At 40.3% G+C, this 21,286-nt stretch overlaps 1 protein-coding gene across 1 annotated transcript in view; it reads right to left on the bottom strand.

Annotated features, from left to right (window-relative positions):
- PRDM6 (PR/SET domain 6) overlaps nucleotides 1-21,286 on the bottom strand; it is a 99,238-nt gene that overhangs the window by 20,549 nt on the left and 57,403 nt on the right. Inside the window, exons 3-4 of the mRNA XM_011358302.2 lie at nucleotides 13,715-13,842; nucleotides 10,062-10,186 (exon numbers count right to left, since the gene is read on the bottom strand). Coding sequence (XP_011356604.1) covers nucleotides 10,062-10,186; nucleotides 13,715-13,842 — 253 coding nt within the window. The remainder of the gene's footprint in view (nucleotides 1-10,061; nucleotides 10,187-13,714; nucleotides 13,843-21,286) is intronic.

Raw genomic sequence — 21,286 nt, 5'->3', positions numbered from 1 at the left:
CTCCGCTATTTAACAGCAGCGTGGCCTTGTGACTGTGGGGAAGTATGAAATATCAAAATCCACATTTAGTCCTTGGTAAAATGTAAAATGGTCACCGAAGGACTGAGTGAGATAAGGCATAGATAACATTTAGTATGTGCCATGGTTACCACTCATAGATGTTGAGCTCGATGAGCCCTGGTTTCCTCCTCTTTAAACTATCTTTTATGAGGTTTAAATGAGATAATGAAAGTACTCATCACAGCGCCTACTATCAACAATATCTGATTCTTATTATGGAAGAAGAGACATGAATGGAGGGAGGTGGACCTACACTGGGGTGGTGGCAGCGGGAGTGGGGAAGAACCTTTGAGGAAGAAAACCTAATATACTTGAAATTTTTTTTTCTTGTTTTTTAAGTTGTTATTGTGTTAATAATGTATATCATGTATTCACTGGTCAACCTACAAGTTCAGAGGTGATTAGAACTTAATATGCTTAAAAACTATTCTTTTTTTTTAAGTAACTACTGTGTCAGTAAATGCATTTACTGGTTATTTTAGGGGTCAAAGAGATTTAAGGTTAAAAGATGCTCAAGAGAAATTACAGACCAAAAAATCTGAAAAGGTTTACTGGCAAAAAAATTGGCGATGGGAAGTAAACGACAGCTATTGGCTGCTAGTTCAAGGCCACATGGAAGGAAACACATGAACTGAGTGTTCTCCTCCTTTCCTGCTCCCAGCACCGCTGGGATTCCTACATAGCACAAAAATTCAAGCATGCTCAACTCTAAAGAGAGAATAGGAGAAGACTAGAACTGCAAGGGGGCTCTGTGCTTACGGGGATAGGCAGACGCCACGTGTGGGGGCTTGGAGGGGCTGGTGTGCTGCCACCGAGGACTCTTCAGCTCTCAGCATTCTGTATAATCACATGTGTTAGACAAATCCAACAAAAGGAATAACTCAGTCTACATGGCTCTGTCATCACGACCCATCCCGCGCTGGGAGGGGAAAAATAAAGCAAGAAACTCGCAGCCCCGGAGAGAGCCTAGAGTTTTCCTGCTGGCGGTGCTTGACTCTGACGTCCCTGAGACTCACAGGGGAAATTGTTTAAAAATTAAGTCAGAATCACTTGGTAGAGTCTGGGCATGTGACCCAAGTGCTTCTAATGCACAATCATGGTTGAGAATCAGTGATCTAATCCCATCCTCTCTTATTACAAATAAAAACAGCTCAAGCCCAGGAAGGTCCAATAACTTGCCCAGGGTCACACATTCAGTTAAGGACACAAGTGAGTTAGAAGCTTTCGCTTTCTGACTCCCAGAGCATTTTTTTCTGACCATGCTCCTACATTATCTCTGCTCACCAGCTGTGTTTCAAAAATAAAAAGAGCATTTTACAGCTAGTACAGTGTTTTTGTCACATGCATGAACACATATGTCATATATACATATAAATTTTATATACGCCCATACGCACAGATACATGTTGATGTACCTATGTATATTTTATGTATAAATACATATGTATAATTTCAACTTCTGGGGCAAAAGTGTATAATTAATATGAAATTTGTCCATATATTTGAGAATTTCAAAAAAGTTTTTGATTGCACACAGACTTTTTTTTAAATAGGTATTGAAAGGTAAGGAGGAATATTTTGTCTTGTTTTGGCACTTTTTAAATAAAAAATAAAAACAGCAGCATCATCAGAGATCAGGGTAGAATCTATCATATTTGGTCCGTTTATAACTAATGTGGAAGAGACAAAGCACAGGGAAACCCACAACACTAAGCTCTCGCAGGCTGGGAAATGCCAGACAAACAGGAAGAAGGCACAGTGTGAAGACTGGAACGAAGATGTCATCAACGTGCACGAGAGCAGGAAAACCGGTCAGAGGCTTCACTGTTGGAAGGAGGGAAATGACACCGTTGGGGAGAAATGATACAAATACCCCTCTAAGTATAGATGATAAATTCTGACTTCTCACTTATGCTGCTGGAAAGTAACCTAACAAATTAATTTTCAAAAATCGTTAAGGTCACATAACCTTTATATTAAACTAAAGAACTTGTGGGCCAATGAATTTTTGTTAAGTTTAATGATCAATGTCAAAATGGTAATAAAGAAAATTTTATATAAAAGTTTAATAATTGTACAATAATCTGGGATCTAGTGGATTTGATTTAATGGTAATAATATCATTTAGGCAATAAGAGTGGATATAGTTGAAACAAATTATTCTGTCTTATTATTTTCTACTGCAGGGCATCCCTAAACAAATGTAATATGTTTTTGAGATATAGGCAGCAACACCTGCACTCTATATTCTACTTTTGACATCGCCCTTTATTCTACTTGGGAATAAATCCAATTCTACTGAATAAAATGAACATATAATATAGAAGAAAAAGTAAGAACAAGAATGAGTAATTTTCACAAAAGCAACCATATTTGATCTCTAAACTGTCTGGCAGTGATTGCACATTTCCACAGGACCCTAGAGATTTACAAAGTATAATCTTTTTAAAGCAGTACATAAAGGATACAGAATATTGTTCTTCCCAAATACCAGCCTCATTGGCTACAAAAATCAAAAGTATAAACAAAAGAAAGAGAACTATCAGAAAGAGGACAGGAAATGAATCAGAAAACACTATTTCTTCCCAGCTCAAATCAGTACAGACAACTGCAAAAGGCCCAAAGATGACTGACTAAAATGACCAAAAAGATGAAGTGGTTTCTACATGACATACTGAGCTGGTAAAATCTCTTCGGTCTATAAGACAAAGATTAAGAAGAAGAGGGCAAACTCTCAACGCCCTAAAGGATATAGTCAAAGAAGAGCATGAACTCATCAAATCCTAAAAAATTTGCCTGAGAGAAGCAAATTCGGGTTCCATAAAACAAAGTCCTACTTTCCCCTCTTGTCCATTCAATCAGCCCACAAGTACTTATGAGTGTCTATTACATGCCTGACACTGTGTGAGGTGCTACAGGTATAGGGGAAATGAGAACCCCACCCTCATGCCACTTAAACTCCAGCGAGAGAGACAGACAGTGAACACATGTTTTCTACAAATACATGTTTACTCGGTTTCATCGAATCTAAAATTCCATTAATTGCAAGTTGTACCATTAATTGTAAGACATCTGCCAGGTTCAAAAGGATGAAAATGTGAGAAATACATGAATTTTAGAATCGACAATACAATCGCTACAAGTGTGATAAGTGCAACGAAAGAGAGCAAAGGGGTGCCGGGAAAACATATCTCCAGGATAGATAACTCGGGATGTGAGGGATGGCTTCCCTGAGCAGTGACCTTGAATGTGAGTCCGGAAGGGTGCACAGATCAGACAGGTGAGAAAAGAGAAAAAGGCAACGCAAAGAAGTGAAACATTGGCAGCTTTGCCACAGAGTCTGTATGTCATGCTGAGGTGAAAGGGAACTCAGGGCACCGAAGAAACTGAAAGAAAGCCTATGCGGCCAGAGAAAGAAGGGGAGGAGGGGCTGCCGCTGAGGTTGTTAGAGAAGGCAGCACAAGTGCCAGTGCCTGTGGGAGCTGGGCAAGTAAAAGAAATAAGTGATGGAAGGCAGGTAAATATAACAGAAAACGGTGGCATCTGCAGCAAACTGAATAGGGCACGGCCAGTCTTATCACGTGTGAATTCTAATTTTGTAAAACATATGTGAGCCATACGATGTATTTCTGAAGACTATTTGTGGCCCAAAGGCTACCATATTAAAGAACTAGAAATTTATTATGAGAGAAATGGCAAACCAAAACAGAGTTTAGAGCTAGGGTATGAGGTGATCAGATTTATGCTTTAAATGCCCCATCACTCTATATCGTTAAGTGAAAAAGCGAGGTGCACAACGTGTATGGTACGCTATTCTTTGTGTAAAAGGCGGGGGTGACAGAGCGAGAACCAGAGAAGGAGCAGGAGAATATGCTTGAATGCATGAATGAGCAAAAAAATGTGCCTGGAAGAACACTCAAGAATCCGTCAGCTGATTGCCTCTTGGAAGGAGAATTATGTACATCCACAGCCCTTTCTGGATTTTATCTATGGAACTGAACTACCTATTAACAAAACAGTGAATAATAAGAAAATCAATGAAATTTTGCTGTGGCTACTGTGATACTAAAAGATGGAAAAAGTGACATGCAGGAGGCTGGCTATATAGTGCTCCAGACCAAAGCTGATGGTGACACTGACCAGGGTGGTGGCAGCAGAACTGAAAAGAAATGCGCTTAAGAATATGCGATCAACAGGACTCGATAACTGATTGGATAGAAGGGCAAGGTGTCCAGGTTTCTAGAAAGAGCAACTGGATGATCAGGAGTGAGAGTTACTGAACTGGGGGAGAGGCAGTTTATGGCAGTGAGTAGAATGGTTTCAGCTTTACATGCTGAGTTTGAGATGTGAGACATACATGTGAAGATGTGGAGTAGACAGTTGCATAGTAGTGTAGGGCTCATGGAGAGGTCTGGATTGGAAATATAAATCTGGGAGTGCCTGTCTTAAGTCAGGTCCCCTGGGAAACAGACTCTGAAGTGGAGATGTGGAGTTTTGTGTGTGGGCTTCCTGGGGCATGCTCCTGAATCAACGCCTGCTGGGGAGCGAGGCAAGAGAATCGTACTGAGAAAGGAGACTAATAGCTCTGGAGCTGGAAAGGTCTTTCAGAGTTATCCTGCTTTGGGACAAGAGCACCAGTCTTTAATGTCCCTCACATTGACCTCCATGAGAAATGGACGTCATGGGGAGAGAGCATGACCAAGGGTAGAGGGCTCTCAGGCTAAAGGTAATTCCTGGAGACAAACACACCTGAGAGCTGTCAACCCCTACACTCCCGTGACCTGGGGGAACAAGTGCCTCAGTCCTGTGCCCAGGTTAAGATCTAGGTAGCAGATCGCAACATCCTCGAGCACCCAAGAGGTCAAATCTCTCACGATAGCAGGTTTCCCTGGGTCTAGTCATTTCTCAGTCGGAACACATTTTCAGCGAGCGCTACCTTCCGTTGGGAGTCCTGTGCAGACACAGAGGCATCCTTATGGGGTGACTTCTCCTCTGCTGCTTCTAGGACCCTACAGATTCCTCCACTTCTGGACTGATTTTTATTTTAGCTTCTCGGCCCAGGGTTTCCATATCTGGCAGGTAGTACAAAATCAAGCCCACACTATCCCATAGGGGAGGCTGGTTCGTAGAGTGTGACATTCTGATTTTACTCAATGGCTCAAGAAGGACAGTTCCTTGGCTTGTGGCTTGAGGGTAGCATTTTTATAGTCTTCATTCAGGGTTCCTGGTTTTATGTAAGGAGTCCAATCCCAGATTTCCACTCTCTAGAGGGGGCATGGAACCTTGACTCCTTCTAGCTGCATCAATCCTCAGCTTCACGCCCCTCCTAGCTCAGGCTCACTGCTCTGGCCATCCCATGTGACACCTGCATCGTGTTTTGCATTGTAGTTGTGGGCTTATGTGCATTCTTTTAGACTGAGATCCTTGAGGACAGGGCCCGCACGTTTGTACCCCAACACAACGCTTCCCATAGGGCCTTGCACACAGATTTTCTTGTTGGATTGAACTATACCATAATCTCCTTAATGTTCATGGATATGAGGCTTGAGCAGGGTTTTCTTTACTTCGTTTTTTCATTATTGATGGGATAGTGGGGGTGAGAAGCACCAAACAGAGGTGCTCCTTTTTATTTTTCTGCTCTTTAAACTCAAAAGAAAAAGGCAGGCCTCATGGAGGCAGAGTTTACTCCAGTGCAGCGACTCCTGTGTTGTCATCAAGTTTCACATTCTGCTACCTCAGCTTCATATGCCAAGACAGAAAAAGCAGCAGGAAGACTTGTTTAACATTTATTCCCAGGTTTTTTTTTAATTTCCTCTGAAATGAATATGAATACACCGTGGTCTTTACACTCTGCGGGAGCTGAGCCCCCACTGGAAGCTTTGGGGAACCTCATTCCTTCTTGCGGATGCAATCTGTCGACACAGGCGTCCCTTCAGGCTCTTCTGAAAGGCCCACAGTAGATGGAGTGGCTCTCTCTTTGGAGCTCTATTACATTTATAACTATGGCTTTTTAAAAGAAAATAACATAGGAATTGCTTCCAGAACCCAAAGGCCTGTGTGAAACGCTGCCTTCTCTTTGAGGCGAGGTGGCTTTCAATGCCTTGTCCGGGCAGCGAGTGTGCCCCACGGCCTCGCGGCTGCTGCTAGAGACAGGCAGTTACAGGAGCCTGAACCCACCACACATGCTCAATGGGAAATGTGTACTTTTGATGTCGAAAGAACCATGGGAAGAAAATGATATTTTTATAAATGAAAGTGCTTAATAAGTATTATTCACTAAGCAAAATCATATTTCCCTTGAATGTCTTGGGCCATGTATCAATTTCATTAACGAAAAGAAATCTGGTTGTAATATTTAATCCCATTATATAAATATTTTATTGCCGATAATGGCAATACAAAATGAATATTTTTATTGCCAATAATGGCAATAAAATTCTCAATATTTATCCAGTGAGCATTTATTAATTGTTTACTATGTGCATAGCACTATAAGTAGGCTCTGCGGAGACATTTTATCAAGTAAGTCTTTGATCTCAAGAAGCTTTTTTTAAGGTATCTAATTTATTTTGTGGCTAGCTCAAAAAGATAAAAATTGTCTTAGAATTGGTAATACAGTTGAGATGACTGAAATTATTCAAGACTGTGGAAGGCTCTCTATGAAATTATCTGCTCATGCCCTTTCACACATCTGTGCTTTTAAATCACACGGAGTATTTCTCGGTACAGAATAAGGAACCCTCGTAATAAGAATTCCCAGGACTCAGTGAATCATATGGAATGAGAATCCATCTTAGAGTCAAGGTCATGTATCTCCCTCACATTATCTGATGAAGCTTTCTGCTGGTTTCTTGGGTGGCCAATCACATGACATATATATGACGTTGGGGCAGAAACTGAAATAAAATTACTATAATATGCGTAGGGGGAAGAGGGATTGTCACTGTTGAGCATTTCAATCAAAGACTTAATTCCTTTTAAAGTTCCCTCCACCCTCACGCAAAGCTCTGAACTCAACCACAAAAAGCTCCTTAGTTTACCCACTGAATTCACAATACTGCAAGCTGCTGTGGCTTTGTGAATTTTCTTTCAAGGATTTCAGGTGCTAAATGATATAATATATGCCCTGGTAGAATTTATTCAATATTCTAATCAGCAACCTCAAGAATGCTTCACCCAGGTTGGACTCTAGAAGAAGTTAAGGACTGAAAAGCAAAGCATATGGCGTTTCCAGAAAGTACATTTTTTGATGGCACTATGGCATTGAACTTGAAGACCAGATGGTATTTTCTTAGACAACCATTCTCGGGTGGCTGTGAATAACACCCCAAAATCCTCCAGCCCAACACCTATATCCCTTTCATCACACAACATCACCATGAGGTGGAAGCAATGTTGTAGGTGTGTGACTTCCACCACAAAGATTCACGTCAAGGGTAAAAAATCGTGTCCCCTAAGTCATCATTCCATGGCAGTTTCCACTTGTGACTCATAACTCAGTAAATGACCATTCTGCCCTTCCAGTTGCTCAGACTAAAACCTTGGAGTTATCCTTGACTTTCTCTCTCACTCAGCATCCAGGATGTCAGCAAATGCTGTTGGCTTTACTTTCGATATATATCCAAATCCAAACACTCTCACCACCTCCACCACTTTCACACTGATCCAAAATACCATCTCTCTCCCCTGGATTCCTGCAAGAGCCTCTGCCTGGATTCTCTGCTCTGCCCTCACCCTTACTGTCTAGTTTCCGCTCAGTAGCCAAAGTAATATTATCACAACTTCAGTCAAATCATATGACCTTCTGCTCAAACTCTGCAATAGTCCCCTCCACCCAGCCCCCACAGAGTAAAAGCCAAGGTCCTGACAGCAGCCTCCTGGGCCCTACAAGATTCCTGACCACCATTTTCCCCATATCTAAGTTAACTTTTCCCCACCCCACTCACTCCCAAACACCTATGCCAACCTCTGTGATGCTCTTCCAACAAGCCAGGAACATTCCCATCTTGAGGCCTTTGCACTGCTAATCCGGCTGCCTGGAACATTCCCAAATAACACATGGCTTGTTCGTTCACCTCCTGAAGTCTTATCTCGAAGGTCGCATTTCCAATAGGACCTACCCTGGTCACTCTTTCAAACTGCAACTGTCCGACTCCTGGCATGCCTTACCCCGTCTCTGTTATCTCTACAATACAACATCACCTAACCAATTATTTATTTACTCATCTATTTGTTGATCATCTTTCTCCCTCCATAGAATGTGAGCTCCATGAGGGTAGGAATTCTTGTCTGTTTTGTTCTCTGCTGTATTTGCAGCACCTAGCAAAGACACTGGCCCACAGTAGGTGTTCAATAAATATCCTAGCAATGAATGAATAAATGAGCAAACAAAAGACTGTTTGTACTATGTGCTACGCACTTCAGAACTCTAGGCTTTGCTATATTTATTCACAAACACACCACAATAACAACTTCAGGGGTTGTAGCAGGTTATATTAAAGGACTTCTGGAGTCATTCTGGATCAAATGTCATACTTCAGAAGGTAAGGTCAAGTCAAGGTTCTAAAGTACAGACGGGCCCATTTCAGCAGATCGGGGTCAGGACGGGGGGCAGGGTGGCTGATACTAGTGCTTTTCTGTCTGTTGACCTAGTTTAAGGAAAGTTGGGTTGTGGAGCCATTTTGGGAAGACAAAGCATACTGGCCGCCATGCCCATATCTGCTTCTCGCACTAACCACACGCACATGTCCAACACTGAGATTTTCTCCTATGAAAACAGACCTTCCCTCGAACAGGAGTATCACTGCATGAAAGAAACTTTCCAATGGAAACTTGGGAAGTCAAAGGAATGTACTATATGTCCAAAGATTCGTGTTCTAATTTGAGATTGGTTTGGGTTTAGAGTAAAGTAGAAAAAGAAAGGAGATAGTAATATGCTTTTTGAGGATTCTGTATTTTTACAAAGAAAATAAAGAAAACATGCAAAAGAAATATCTGATCATCAGCATTTTGAGCAGTAGTAATATGAACATTTTCTATTAGAGTTTGTGTGTGTAAGAGAGAGAAAATAAGTGGAGAAGGATAAAGTAATATAACACATTTTTTTCAAGATAAAGTTTCTTAAATAAATCTTTTCTCTCTGCTTCTTTTTCTGTTACATAACCCCAAATTATCAGTTCATAGATTAATCTATTTTGTGACCAAAAAAAAAAAAAAAATAGCAACATTGAAACCAGTGTTTCTTACTGAAGCACATCAGAATTATCTAATTCTGTTCCAAATACTGGAAATCACCTTAAAACATTTTCTAAAGAATTGATAAAATGTATGTATGAAGTTTAAATGAAAATTGCTGTAAGTTTTCATCTGTCTAGCTGTTAGATTATCTTTTTAAAATAATGATTGCCAAAGTAAAAAAGATAGAAGAAAATTACACGGTTCATATAGGCTAAGAAATTTAGAGATACAAATTCCTCAGTCATATGGCTACAATTTTTACTACCATTTCTCACTATAACGACTACATAGGAGGAAGCACACCCTACCTACAGAGGGGTACTACTCCTGACTAGAGGGCATTGTTTTCTCATTACTTCATCTTCACGTGCAGTGTGACTCCAGCAAGACTGCACATCCCTTTAGAGCAGAAGCTGTAGCTCTGACGCCCTTCTAACCCTGTAAAATGGCAAGCATAGAACCAGACACACAGTAGGCACTCAGTAAATGTACGCTGCCTTACATTTCTGCCAGCAATTCTTTAAAACTCTGACAAAGGTTTCGAGATTGTAAGCAGGCTAAGAAGGATAGGCCTGTACAAGTCAAGATGCCCTGTGAAAAAGCAAAGGACAGACAGGGAAAGGAAAATGATGGAACAGACTTGTGCACACGTGCATGACTTATTAGAATGAACTGCATTTCAGGAGTTTCAAGCAATACTCTTAAAAAGTTAGCCTTAAAATCATATTTTGAGATGTGAATTCAGAGCTAAAATAAATTCTTACAGTTTTCATCCTGGGCAATGCATTGTAAAGGGATCCCAAAGAAAGACGTATAGCTGTCATTGTACCACACCAGAAGCTCGGTACCCCTGGGAATATCTATACAGGCTCGGTAGAATATATTCGACCTATTCAAAACAAAAGAAAACCCGGCTTAGTAATAGGTAGGACTCATGTGCCCCCATCCACATTTTTATTGCCCCAAAAATGTTCTGCCCAACTCCACTTAAACAGTTTCTGTTTGTAATAAAATCTGCACCCACCTTATTGTTCCCGGCAACCAATTAGAGCCTGTAACCCAGTATGATAAATAGTTCATAGTTTATTTATACAGTGTCCCTCCATACAGCGTCTTGGCTGAAGTGACAGATATTTGGCCCAGGAGACAGCAGAAAGGAAGAGTTCATTTAAAAAAAAAAAAAATTCCATCTCACATTGATGAGAAAACTTTCTCTCTTGGCAAATGGCAGACACTGGTGCCTCAACCTCGTATATAAATTAACACTATTGATTCCTTATTTGAAGGAAAAGCATTATGTGTATTCTTGCAACTTGGCATTGGGAGTTCTCGAATTTATAATAAAATTAAACAGCTTTGTAATATAAGGATTGAGAGAAATAAAAATCTTCCTCATTGCCTTCCTTCTAAGGTTTGATACTGGAGAAGAGAAAAACCCTCTTACATGAAATGGATGGCGATTCAATAAATACAAGAAGAGCACTTTACTCTGGCTGAAAGATTACACTCTGAAAAGATAGAGTGAAGGTATCAAGAAATAAACATTTTTTTATAACAGCTTTGGTGCTGTAAAAAAAAAAAAAAAATCTACAGATTAAAAAAAATGAGACCGCGACTGGTTTTCTCAATGAAGAATTGCTACAAATATTAGACTCAAGTTCAAGATAAAAGTGTTTAGGGTTGGTGGGCCTTAAATTTAGCCTTTCTGTAAGGAATTGGCTATAGCAGGGCAATTTGTTCCTTGTACAACACTGCAGACAGAAAGCGAATCCTTCACCACATTTTTCATGGCAGTGAGATATGCACTTGTCAACATATTTTGTCACCACAAAGTGGCTCTTGGCAATAGGATCATAAAGATCAATAAAAAAGTGCAGATTCTCAATATTTTACTTGCAGCTGCAAAAATTTCATTTATCTTGTTATTTTCCTTACTTGCTGCCATTCTGTCTCATGAGGGCACTGCTAGCTAAGCAGAATGTTTTTTCCCTACATTCTATGAATATCTGACAAAAACTCCAGCCAGTTGTCCTGGATCTCACTCCCCTTCCTCCCTCCGCATCTCCAAGAGCTGTGCATTTTATTAATTCTTTCCACTGCTACATAAAAAAATCAAAATTGGAGCCGAGCTATAAATCACTGGCATCTCCTAACTTGAGAAAAATTGAGTCTACTTTGTACTTCACCCTTGTAACATTTCATCTCTCGGTTTGGCTTCCCTTAATATAAACACAGCGCCCGGCAAATGAATGTGCTAAAACCAAATGACACACTTTGCCGCTGAAAGAGCAGAACTGTTTTCGAGCAATGGGTGGTCTTCTGAGGCACGGAGTAGGCCGAAAGGGAAAAAAAAATGTGTAAGCGTACACCGTTCCTTACAAGCGGGCAGAGCTTCCAAAACTCGCAGAAATCTCTGCATGTTGAAGCACATCAAAGGGATTTTTCCCTTTTCAGATAATATTTCCTTTGCTGACATGTATTTAGTATTGTGGTTGGATGACTCATAAAGATAGCTTCATGGCGTCCCAACGCAGTTGAAGCAGAACACATGCCAACAAACATTATTGTCAGCCTCAAAATAAAAACAAAACGTTCAACTAAGGGTCAATCAATCAAGAGCGCTTTGAAGAAAATTCCATTTAGATATTACAAATCATAACAGAATGAATCTAAACCAGCTGACTTTTTGTGAAGAGGACATTCATGTACAATAAAAATTAGGCTGGCTCTTCAGGGTCCAACTTTTCTATTTTCTTACTCTTGGACGTGGTCACTGGTGATGGATGCCAGTTTTTTAAATTGTGTTTTTGTAGTTCATTTTATAAAGATCTCAAGTAATCAAAAACAGATCGGCAGAGAGAGCTCGAAGTTTAAGCGCCATCATGAAAGGGGAGCTATAAAACCCACTTAATATTGACAGATAGGTAATGACTTACTCATGCCCACCTTCCTCTTAGGGGTTTCTCGTTTGCCCAAATTCCGGATTTGCCTCAAGAGCTCCCTGGGTGCTCGTTACAGAACCAGCCAAACTATTCTCTTGCTGAATGAACAAGCACAATCTTTACTAATTTTCTAGCTCCGAATTTCATAAAAACTTCATGACAGAAATGCAGCTGCAATCAAGGTGAGCAAAGCCCGTACACAGCAGTGTAACCAGACACCACCGTGCACCATTGCATCTGAACCATTATTTCATGAACTATAACTGCATAGGAAACCAAGGCAGCGAAAAGTCCCATGCTTCGCAAATATGTTCCTTTTGAGTTGGAGACCTTCGGAGAGCAAGCCAGATTTGTTCAGCCTTTAACCTATAAGGAGAATAAAGCTTTTTTTCTATTTTTAAAGGCTTCATTTAGAAAAAGGGTGGAGGGGAGGAAAATAAATAGCCACAGGCAGGACTCCAAGTTGCCGAGCACAGGGCCTTCTGCTTTGATGTGTCTTTGGTGCCTAATAAAGCTAAACAGTTGCTTCTGATTCTAAAGAGAACATGGCTGTTTATAACTGAGGTCATATATTTATATGGCACATGTTTTCGAGGGATTTTAAAGAAAAGAGGGCTTAGTGGTAGGGCTTTTTTCCTATGTGATTGGTTTCTGCCCTCCCGCATCCACTCCAAGCTTCTTCAACACTAAATGGAAAAGCTTGACCAACAGGTGCACTGAGCAGATGTGGCTTGGCATCTGGGAATCCACCTTGCTTCTCAGCCCCCAGAGGCATCCCCGGGAGGCTCTGGGAAATGGAGGCGACTCCACCTTGCCTTTGTTACCCTTTGGGCTTTGCCTAAACATCTCAGGAAACTTGGGGCTTCTGGAACCTCCTCATCACCTGAAACATATTCTGAATCATCCAAGGGCCAAAGCTCAATGCTTTGGCACCTTTCCAGGGATCAGGAGCAGTTACTCTGGCTCAGATACTGCTGCTGAGCTTAAGAGTTTTGGAAAAGCAGCCTTGGGAAGGCTGAGAGTCCTTGGTTTCCCAGGCCTTTGTGCAAATGAAACTGTTCCCCCTGGGAGAAAGCCTGAAGGTGACGGAAAGCAAAGGATCTGGGACTGAACCTCTGCACTCCCATTTGTGTGTGTGTGTGTGTTTACACACCCCAAGTCACTGGGTTTGCTGAGCTCACTCAGGCCATGGCGGAAGTTCAGGTGAAGATGTAAAAGTAAATTTTACCATGTGCACCAAAAGAGGCCCACTAGCATCTTTATTCCTGAATTCTCATGAAATTACTGTTGCAATTGCTAAGGTTTCAGAAACCTCCTAAAAAAAAAAAAAAAAAAAAAAAAAAATTCTGCCAGTATCTGCAGAGTTTCTGCAATAATTCCTGCAGAAGATTTTCAAAACTAGCAGCAAGCCTGAATTTGTATATGCAAGCCCAAGGGCTTTGGCTCTGTAAGTGGTAAATCGAGACATACTTTACCTGTACTGAACTACTGTTAGATTCTGTTCTCCGCAGTGCCTTGCACATCGGATATACCTCATCCAGCTTGACTTACTAGGTTCCCCACCATCAATAAAGTGCTGTAGTGTCCCATCTTGGTCATATATCTAGAGAAGAGGTCAGAAGGTCAAGTAGTTAGAACGAATCATCAGCAATCATTTTCCCTGCTTCCCTTGGTGTCTCTGTGTGTCGGCTGCAGAAATTTATTGCCCTTAGGTTTGCTAGCGCTTATTGATGTTGTGGAAACTCAACCGGAATAACAAGAAAATATTTTTGGGTGATGCAAGTCAATCACATTTTTCTTATCAAGCCAATCTTCCCTGTATTAAACATATTTGTGGTATCTCAAGGATGTGAGTGACCATGTTTCCCAAAGAATATTTAACCAATATGACAGGCTACTCTTAAGTAATGAGCTGCTGGATAAACAAAGCAAGCTGAAAGGAGAGGCCACACTGACATGGCTAGAACATCTACATAAAAGGTCCCCAGTCTCAAACATGTAACTGTCTGAAGGCATTCAGAGGCAGTAACTGTCTGTTCAACAAGCTGGGTGATACCTAGCAGAAGGCAGTTATGGAACTGTATAGAACTTGTAAAAAGAACTCGGAATTGGATGAAATAAATGGGCTCTCACCTCACAGAAGATGTAGGACTTCAGCTGTCAGGAACTGAAACTATGAGGAGAGGAGTCATCAAAAAAGAGACCCTCAAAAAGGGGGAAAAAATAACTGTTTCCTATGGATTTAAATGTCTTAACTGAGGTTGGCTTAATAATTATTGCCTTAGGTCATCTCAAACAGACTTTCTTTCAAGATTATATTCAAGGAAATGAAGTCGGCTTCAAACCAGGTAAGAAGTATGGGACAAAAAGTCTTATGCAAAACAGCTAGCCAGCCCGGCACCCACGGAGTCAGTGCTGACAGCAGAGGCGATCGGCTCCCACTTTCGGAAACCAGGTCAACCCTGGGCACCTGAGAGGATGTGGCATCTAGAGGAGCTGGAGATCAGGGGCGTACATATGTACAGCAGTTCTGGAAGGTCGACCCCAGTCCAAGGGGCATCCAGGGAGCAAGGGGCACAGTTCTCAGAAGGCCCATGGTACCACCGGACCTTTCCGAATAAAATCAGCAGTAGGATCCCGGCAGCTGCTGAGATGCTCATCCCTCTTAGTCCTGTTAATCAGCCTTCCCTCTTCTCCTTTCCAAACAGACATAGAGAATAAGGCTCACAGAGAGCCCCTGTGAGACTGGTTACATTTAGGCCCTAAAATTACTATGATCATTTATATTAATTTAGCTCAGTATTTCTATTCTGGGGGGCCAAAGGGCTTGTTGATGACAATTTCTTTTTATTATTATCATTTTAAAACAGTTGTTTTTCTTACTGTTCTTGAACTCATTTGTCTCTACCTCCAACCTTTCCACTAACTCCTACAAATAAAAATAGACATCAGTCTAATAAAGACAATTGTTTGAGAAGTTATAACTGTGTAGCATGCCAGAGTGATCACGGCTGATAATCAATGTCTCCTGAGAAGAACGAATAAATTCTTAGATTACATTATATTTCAGATTAATGACTTCTTTAAATTCCCAGTTTGGGGGTGATGGCAGAGAATGGAAACATTTCATGTGATGGATACATCTGCTGCATGAGCAAGCTAATGACAGACTTCGTATTTAGGTTATATTACACTGTAGCTATTTTGTTGTTGTTTTTGTTTTTGTTTTAAGAAGGTTCAAAGTCCCAACCCTGAGCCTGCTGTTGACAGCCCATGCAACACTGAAAAAATCAACAATTCCTTAAACGCCACCATTTATCTATAATAGAACCAAAAATGTTGATGACCTAGCCCTCTGCCCTGTCCTTTCCCCATGAAGAAATCTTCCTTGAAGACTGCTGGTGAAGATAATAAAGAAGCATTGTGAGATGTACAATTCTCCTTTGTGCTTCTAGCCAATGTCCTCAATTGCAAGAAAAATGCTCTAACATTTACATGTAGTGGGTGCTACCTTGAGTGTTAGCTCATTTGAACACCAAACACTAGCCAGTCGGTCTTGGAAATGAGTATAAAACATGTTTCCTTCTACACTCTTATTTCAACAATTGTCTCTTTAAACTAAGTATTGTGACTAAGAATCCTACAATTTTTGTCTGCCTGATTAAACTACTACTTGCCTTGAGGAAAAACAGATAGCTATATGTCAGGCTTTTCCCAAATTATCCCACAATGTAGCACATGGCATGAGGTTGAGCCTCCCTGGCTTCAGTTAATACCGATATTAAACTATTTTACATGAAGCTATGATGAGAATCCCACACACCGAATTAGAGCCCATAATCGTGTACCCAATCAGAATTGAAGAAACTCATTTAACCTTGATCTTGTCTCTTCCCCAGTCTCCAGAGCCTGACCACCGCCAAATCCAGTTGAATTTGCTTCCTAAACTTTTTATGTGAATCCATCTCTCCCTTTCCAGTTACCACACTAGCCCAAATCAGTCTCCTTTCTCACCTCAAGTATCTCATCTCGTAACTGATCTCCTTGTAGCTTCTCCAGGCCTCCTCCAAACTATTCTCTACACTGCAGCCAGAGTGATCTTTCAAAACACAAATGTGATTACGTCCATTTCACCCAACCTCCTTTCCCCAAATAAAAAAACTTCATAAATGTCATAAAACATCAAGTCATAACAACACATACTCATACATGCAGGAATTCCTCAAGGGGTCTCATGCCTCCTATCAGTTAAATTTAGGAAGGCCAAATATGTATGCCTTTGCATCTGGCTCAAGATAATCCCGGGCCCTTTCTGGTCTGTGCTGTTAAGCTCAGTGTTTCATAAAAGAGAAACAATGGGCGAGAAGGCACCGATGCCTACTTCTGTTCATTCCTATAGTAGAAGAGAATAAACCTGGGGAAACCAGAATACCCCAATGTGAGTGCTAAACAGGAACTAAGGACGACTTCTCAGAAAGGCTCTAGGTACTAATTTGGACCCTGTCATTACTCTCCAACACTAGCTCAACTTTGTTCATATTTAAGAGCTCAGTTAAAAAGGGAAGAGGAGGAAAGAGGAGGGGGAGGGAGAAGAGGAGGGAGAGAAAGAGAAGGAAGAAGAAGGTAAAATTATGCATGTAACTGAACTATACAGGAACCACAGTGGAAATGTTTCAACAGGTTTCAGTCTAGAGCAGCAGCAACGATTTCGAGTTCAGGGAGTTGTGCTTGGAAGGTTGCATTAACACCTACATTTGGGTGACACTGAATGGAAATTTTAAGTTGGATATCTAATTGGTCTAAAAATTTAAGGAATTTAAGAAGACAAATTAATGCCAAAACCAAGAGTTATTTTGTTTTTATTACCTTTCAGAAGATTTAAAATAAGCAGAAAAATATTAAAATCATACACAAAGTGTTTAGACAGTTCCCTCAGGATTTATGAAAATATTAAAAAGATGAGAAATTTTATTCATTCGAATAGGGAGAATGAAGTCAAGAGAGTTAAATTTAGATTAGGGAAAGATTCATTCTGCAAGAACCCTTGAATATATCATAATTTTGCTGAAAATTGTAGACTTCATCCTGACTATACATGAACCATCGAAGTTTTAATATTTGCTCTGTTCTTTCCAAGGAAGCTAAAAAAGTGACACATAGGGGAAAATAAATGTAAAGAACACACAAGACACTTGGTGGGAAAAGGGTGAAATTCTGCAGTGGAAAACCCTCAACACTATAGACAGTATATTTGGCATATTTGTTTTAGAAAGCCAGTTCCAGCACTGCTGAAAAGGAGTACAAAATGGCACAGTCACATTGAAGAACATTTTGGCAATACCAAATAAAGTTGACAATGTATATATCCTATGACTCAGCAATTCCACTTCTAGGAAATTACTCCACTGAAACTCTGATACATGTGCCTAAAGAGACAAGTTCAAGGGCATTCACTGTAGCATTGTCTGTCATAGTAAATAATTAGAATCATCAAAAGAATAAATAGTGGTTTATTCAATAAAATAGTATAAAACACTTAAACTAGATCTGTTTGTATTAAGATCCAGTTGATATAAATATCAAAACATAATGTTAATTGAGAAAATCAGGTTGCAGATGGATGCATATGATACTGTTTGTTAACATTTCAAAATATATAAAATGACGCTTTTAATAGTCTATTTTACAATAGCAATATATTTATCTCTATATATCTACACATATTGTAAAATTCTGAAAAGGCACACTGGAAGAATTGATGATAACTTCCTCACAGTACTGGCCTGGGGAAAGAAGAGAATGGAAAAAAACAATGGGAACTCACACTTTATCTGAAATGCTTCATTTTTCTTTTTAAAAAAATCCGAAGCAAATAAGGCAAAGTGCTAATGCTTACTTATCTGGCACCCTGTACATTAGCATGTATACTATTTATATTGTATACTTTGTGCTTTCCTGATTTATTTTTCAAAAAAGCAAAGAGAAAAAATAAAAAGAAAACCTAAGCATTTATTTCTTTGTAGTTTAGTTCTGCATGTGTTGTTAAAATACAGAAGTTGACTATTTTGCCCAAGTTTAAAAACTGTATCTGTGTTTTCCCCCTGGGAAAATAATTGTAATATGTATCCCTATATTATCAGTCACTGAATCTTTTGTGATTATGTTATCGCTATTTTAAAACCATTGTTTTTGGTCTGTACTTTCTCTTTTATCTTGTATCATTGGGAGCAGAAAGATAAGTAAAGGGAAGAGCTAATTCTTATCTTTTTAAGGGGATTTTTACAGTTTTCAATCCAATAATATTTGTTAGGCTCCCACATATGTGGTAGAAATAATGATCACACAAATTCTTTCTCATTACAAACCATGAATAGCATTAACTAAAAACATCATACAAATGGTGTTTTTTGTTGCAGTCCTGAATATTAGGAAGCAATACTCGTCCCATGATCTTATTTTCCTAGAACAGGAATCTATTTTAAATGAGAACAGCATGAGTAAAAAATGCACCAGTGTTGTGAGTTATAAATGCTGGTCATGATTGTCTTGTCTGCAACTTTGTCATTTATGAATGCTGCCAACTTACATTAACAATAATAATCATCATAGAAACAATGTAAGTCAGAGACTGACTTGGGCCCATTTCAACATAATAGCAAGAAAACTGTCTTCTGAATGATTAGAATTTGTGTATATTGTGGCTCTGAGCAATCTGTTTCTCTAAATAAGACTTGCAAACTAGTGGCTTTCAGGTTGAATTCAGACAATTAATTGACCAATATTGTTTTCCTCCAGTGTTTTAAAAATTTGGATATTTTACCTATTTTCTCATTTTTCTTGAAAAAAAAAAGGGGGGGCCATCTTCATTTTTCTCAGCTTCAGTGGATTATTGCCAATCTCTGGCAATAATTGCCAATCTCTGGCAATAATCCACTGAAGCTGAGAAAAATGAAGATGGCCCCTTTCAGATCGGCCATGTGCTTTTCTAGTTCTCCATAATCCCTACCACTCCCTATTGGTCTTATATGCTTCTTACTGCACTAATTTACTTACCTGCTTGGCCTCATTAAGCATTTAAGTTTGGAATCTCAGCTGTAAAGGAATTATTGCTACCCCCTGAAAATTAGTCTGTTACAGCTGGGGGCACTTTCAAGGAAAACCGTTTGAACTGACAGCCCGGAAACATTGCAAGCATTCATCACTCTTGTGGTGCCCAGAAGCCATCATCTGACCGACAGCCAAGCTTCCCGTGCTGTAGTTTTCCAGGGAGTGGGACAGCAGAGGAAAGCATTCATTTCTTTCATTCTTACCAGCAGAGGCTTTCAAAGATAACTTTTTAAGCAAAGGATCCCCTTCAACTCAAAGAAGTCTGAAATGCAATTCCAGTATAAAAACAGATAAAAAGAAAGATTCCTGGTCCACTACAAAAAAGGATTAAAAGAAAGTCCGTGAGGAACACCCGACCAGCTCAAATAACCTCACCCTTTGTCTCCGAGGCGGTTCCTGGGCCATCACCAAGGGCCGCAGTGAACCGAGGGACCCTGTTAGGAAAACCACAGGCAGCACCCTTCCTCCAGTGTACAGACCTCCATGAAGAGCTCGGTCACCAATTCTTCTGCTAGAACACTTAGTACCTTGGCTAAATTTAGAGCCCAGAAAAATCAGATTTGGAAGGGACCTCAGAGACCATCTGTTCCAACCTGACCAGTTTATACATAAGATAATAAGGTCTCCAAAAGTTGGTGACTTAGACAAAGTGAGACAGCTAGTCAGTGGCAAAACTCGGCCTAGTCTCCCTTCTACCCCTCTGCCTGTCCGTTCGTTGGAAGTGTGCTGAAGCCACCATCATCTCATTTAATCCTGCAAATACCCAGAAGAGAGCCAATGATCTTAAAAGGAACGGGACTTAATAACTGAAACCTTAATCTGTTCTTCCCAGAACGTGGGTCCCTGAATTTTGACATGGTGGCAGGGGAGGTTTTATATGAAAAGAATCAGCTGATTTTAAGGAAGTAGGGAAATGTCTCAGGCTCCCTCTCCTACGTTTCCACAGCTTGGCGTGTCCCCGTGCTGAGGCCCCAGGCACCAGCATTGGTCGTGTGCTAAAATGCCAGCCTCTTTCGGCTTTTGCTGAGCAGCTGATGTGAGGGAGCATATTTTATGCCCAAAAATCTAACATAGGGCCCAGGGCATAGGAGGAATTCAAAACATGCTGAAATGAATTGAGCTGAATCCTCATGATAATTCTATAGCTTCTTAAAGAGCTCAGATTTTATTCAAAGCTTGAGAAGAAATCACCACTAAACACAATAGAAACTTCATTCTGAGCACTAACAAGGACTTTTTAAGGAAAATATGACATCCTCCTAACTTCTTTCAACTCTACAAAATGCAGGCGTGAATTTCATACGATGATTAAATGCATTAAACAATTACTACAGTAAGGGCTGAGAAACGGTCTCTGGGAGTTTCCCGGTTTAGAACTGAGAACCCAGCACTGTTTTATGTCCTTTCACAGCACACGGAGGATCCAGGGAGGAACAGACACGAAGACGGTTACTCGGGTCTCCTCTACCTACTCTCTCTCCACAAGTGCCTTTATACGGCCTCACCTTTCTGTAAAACTCTTAAAATTAGGGTTTCAATAATCGAGTATATTAGTAATTTGAGAAACTCCGTTGAAAAATATACTGTTTGCCAAGAGGGATAAAAATGTTTTAACTATGAAGTTCCTCTGTGTCAGGAGGGAGAGCTACAATATTTTGCAGCCTGTGGAGAGGTACAGGCTATGAAAGCATTTTGACTGAAAGTTAAAATCCAGTGTCCCCTCTGTTGCTAAATAAAAGATTTTAATTTTAACGGTATGGTTGTTAGTGGAGACTTTCTTAAGTATTACCAGTGAAAACACGCGACGGACGTGACCGAAGAACGTGAAGAGCACACGGGCAGTGTCAGCTCTAATACCTGTGCATTACAATTGTGGCTCCGCCTCAGGTGGCTATGTGACTTTAGGCAGTTACTTAATTTAGACTTAAAAAAAAAAAAAA

This window comes from Pteropus vampyrus, unplaced genomic scaffold, assembly GCF_000151845.1.
Source record: "Pteropus vampyrus isolate Shadow unplaced genomic scaffold, Pvam_2.0 Scaffold39, whole genome shotgun sequence".
In the NCBI taxonomy this organism is placed as follows: Eukaryota; Metazoa; Chordata; class Mammalia; order Chiroptera; family Pteropodidae; genus Pteropus; species Pteropus vampyrus.
The sequence above is the reverse complement of the archived record's forward strand: the minus strand, read 5'-3'. Positions and strand labels throughout refer to the sequence as shown.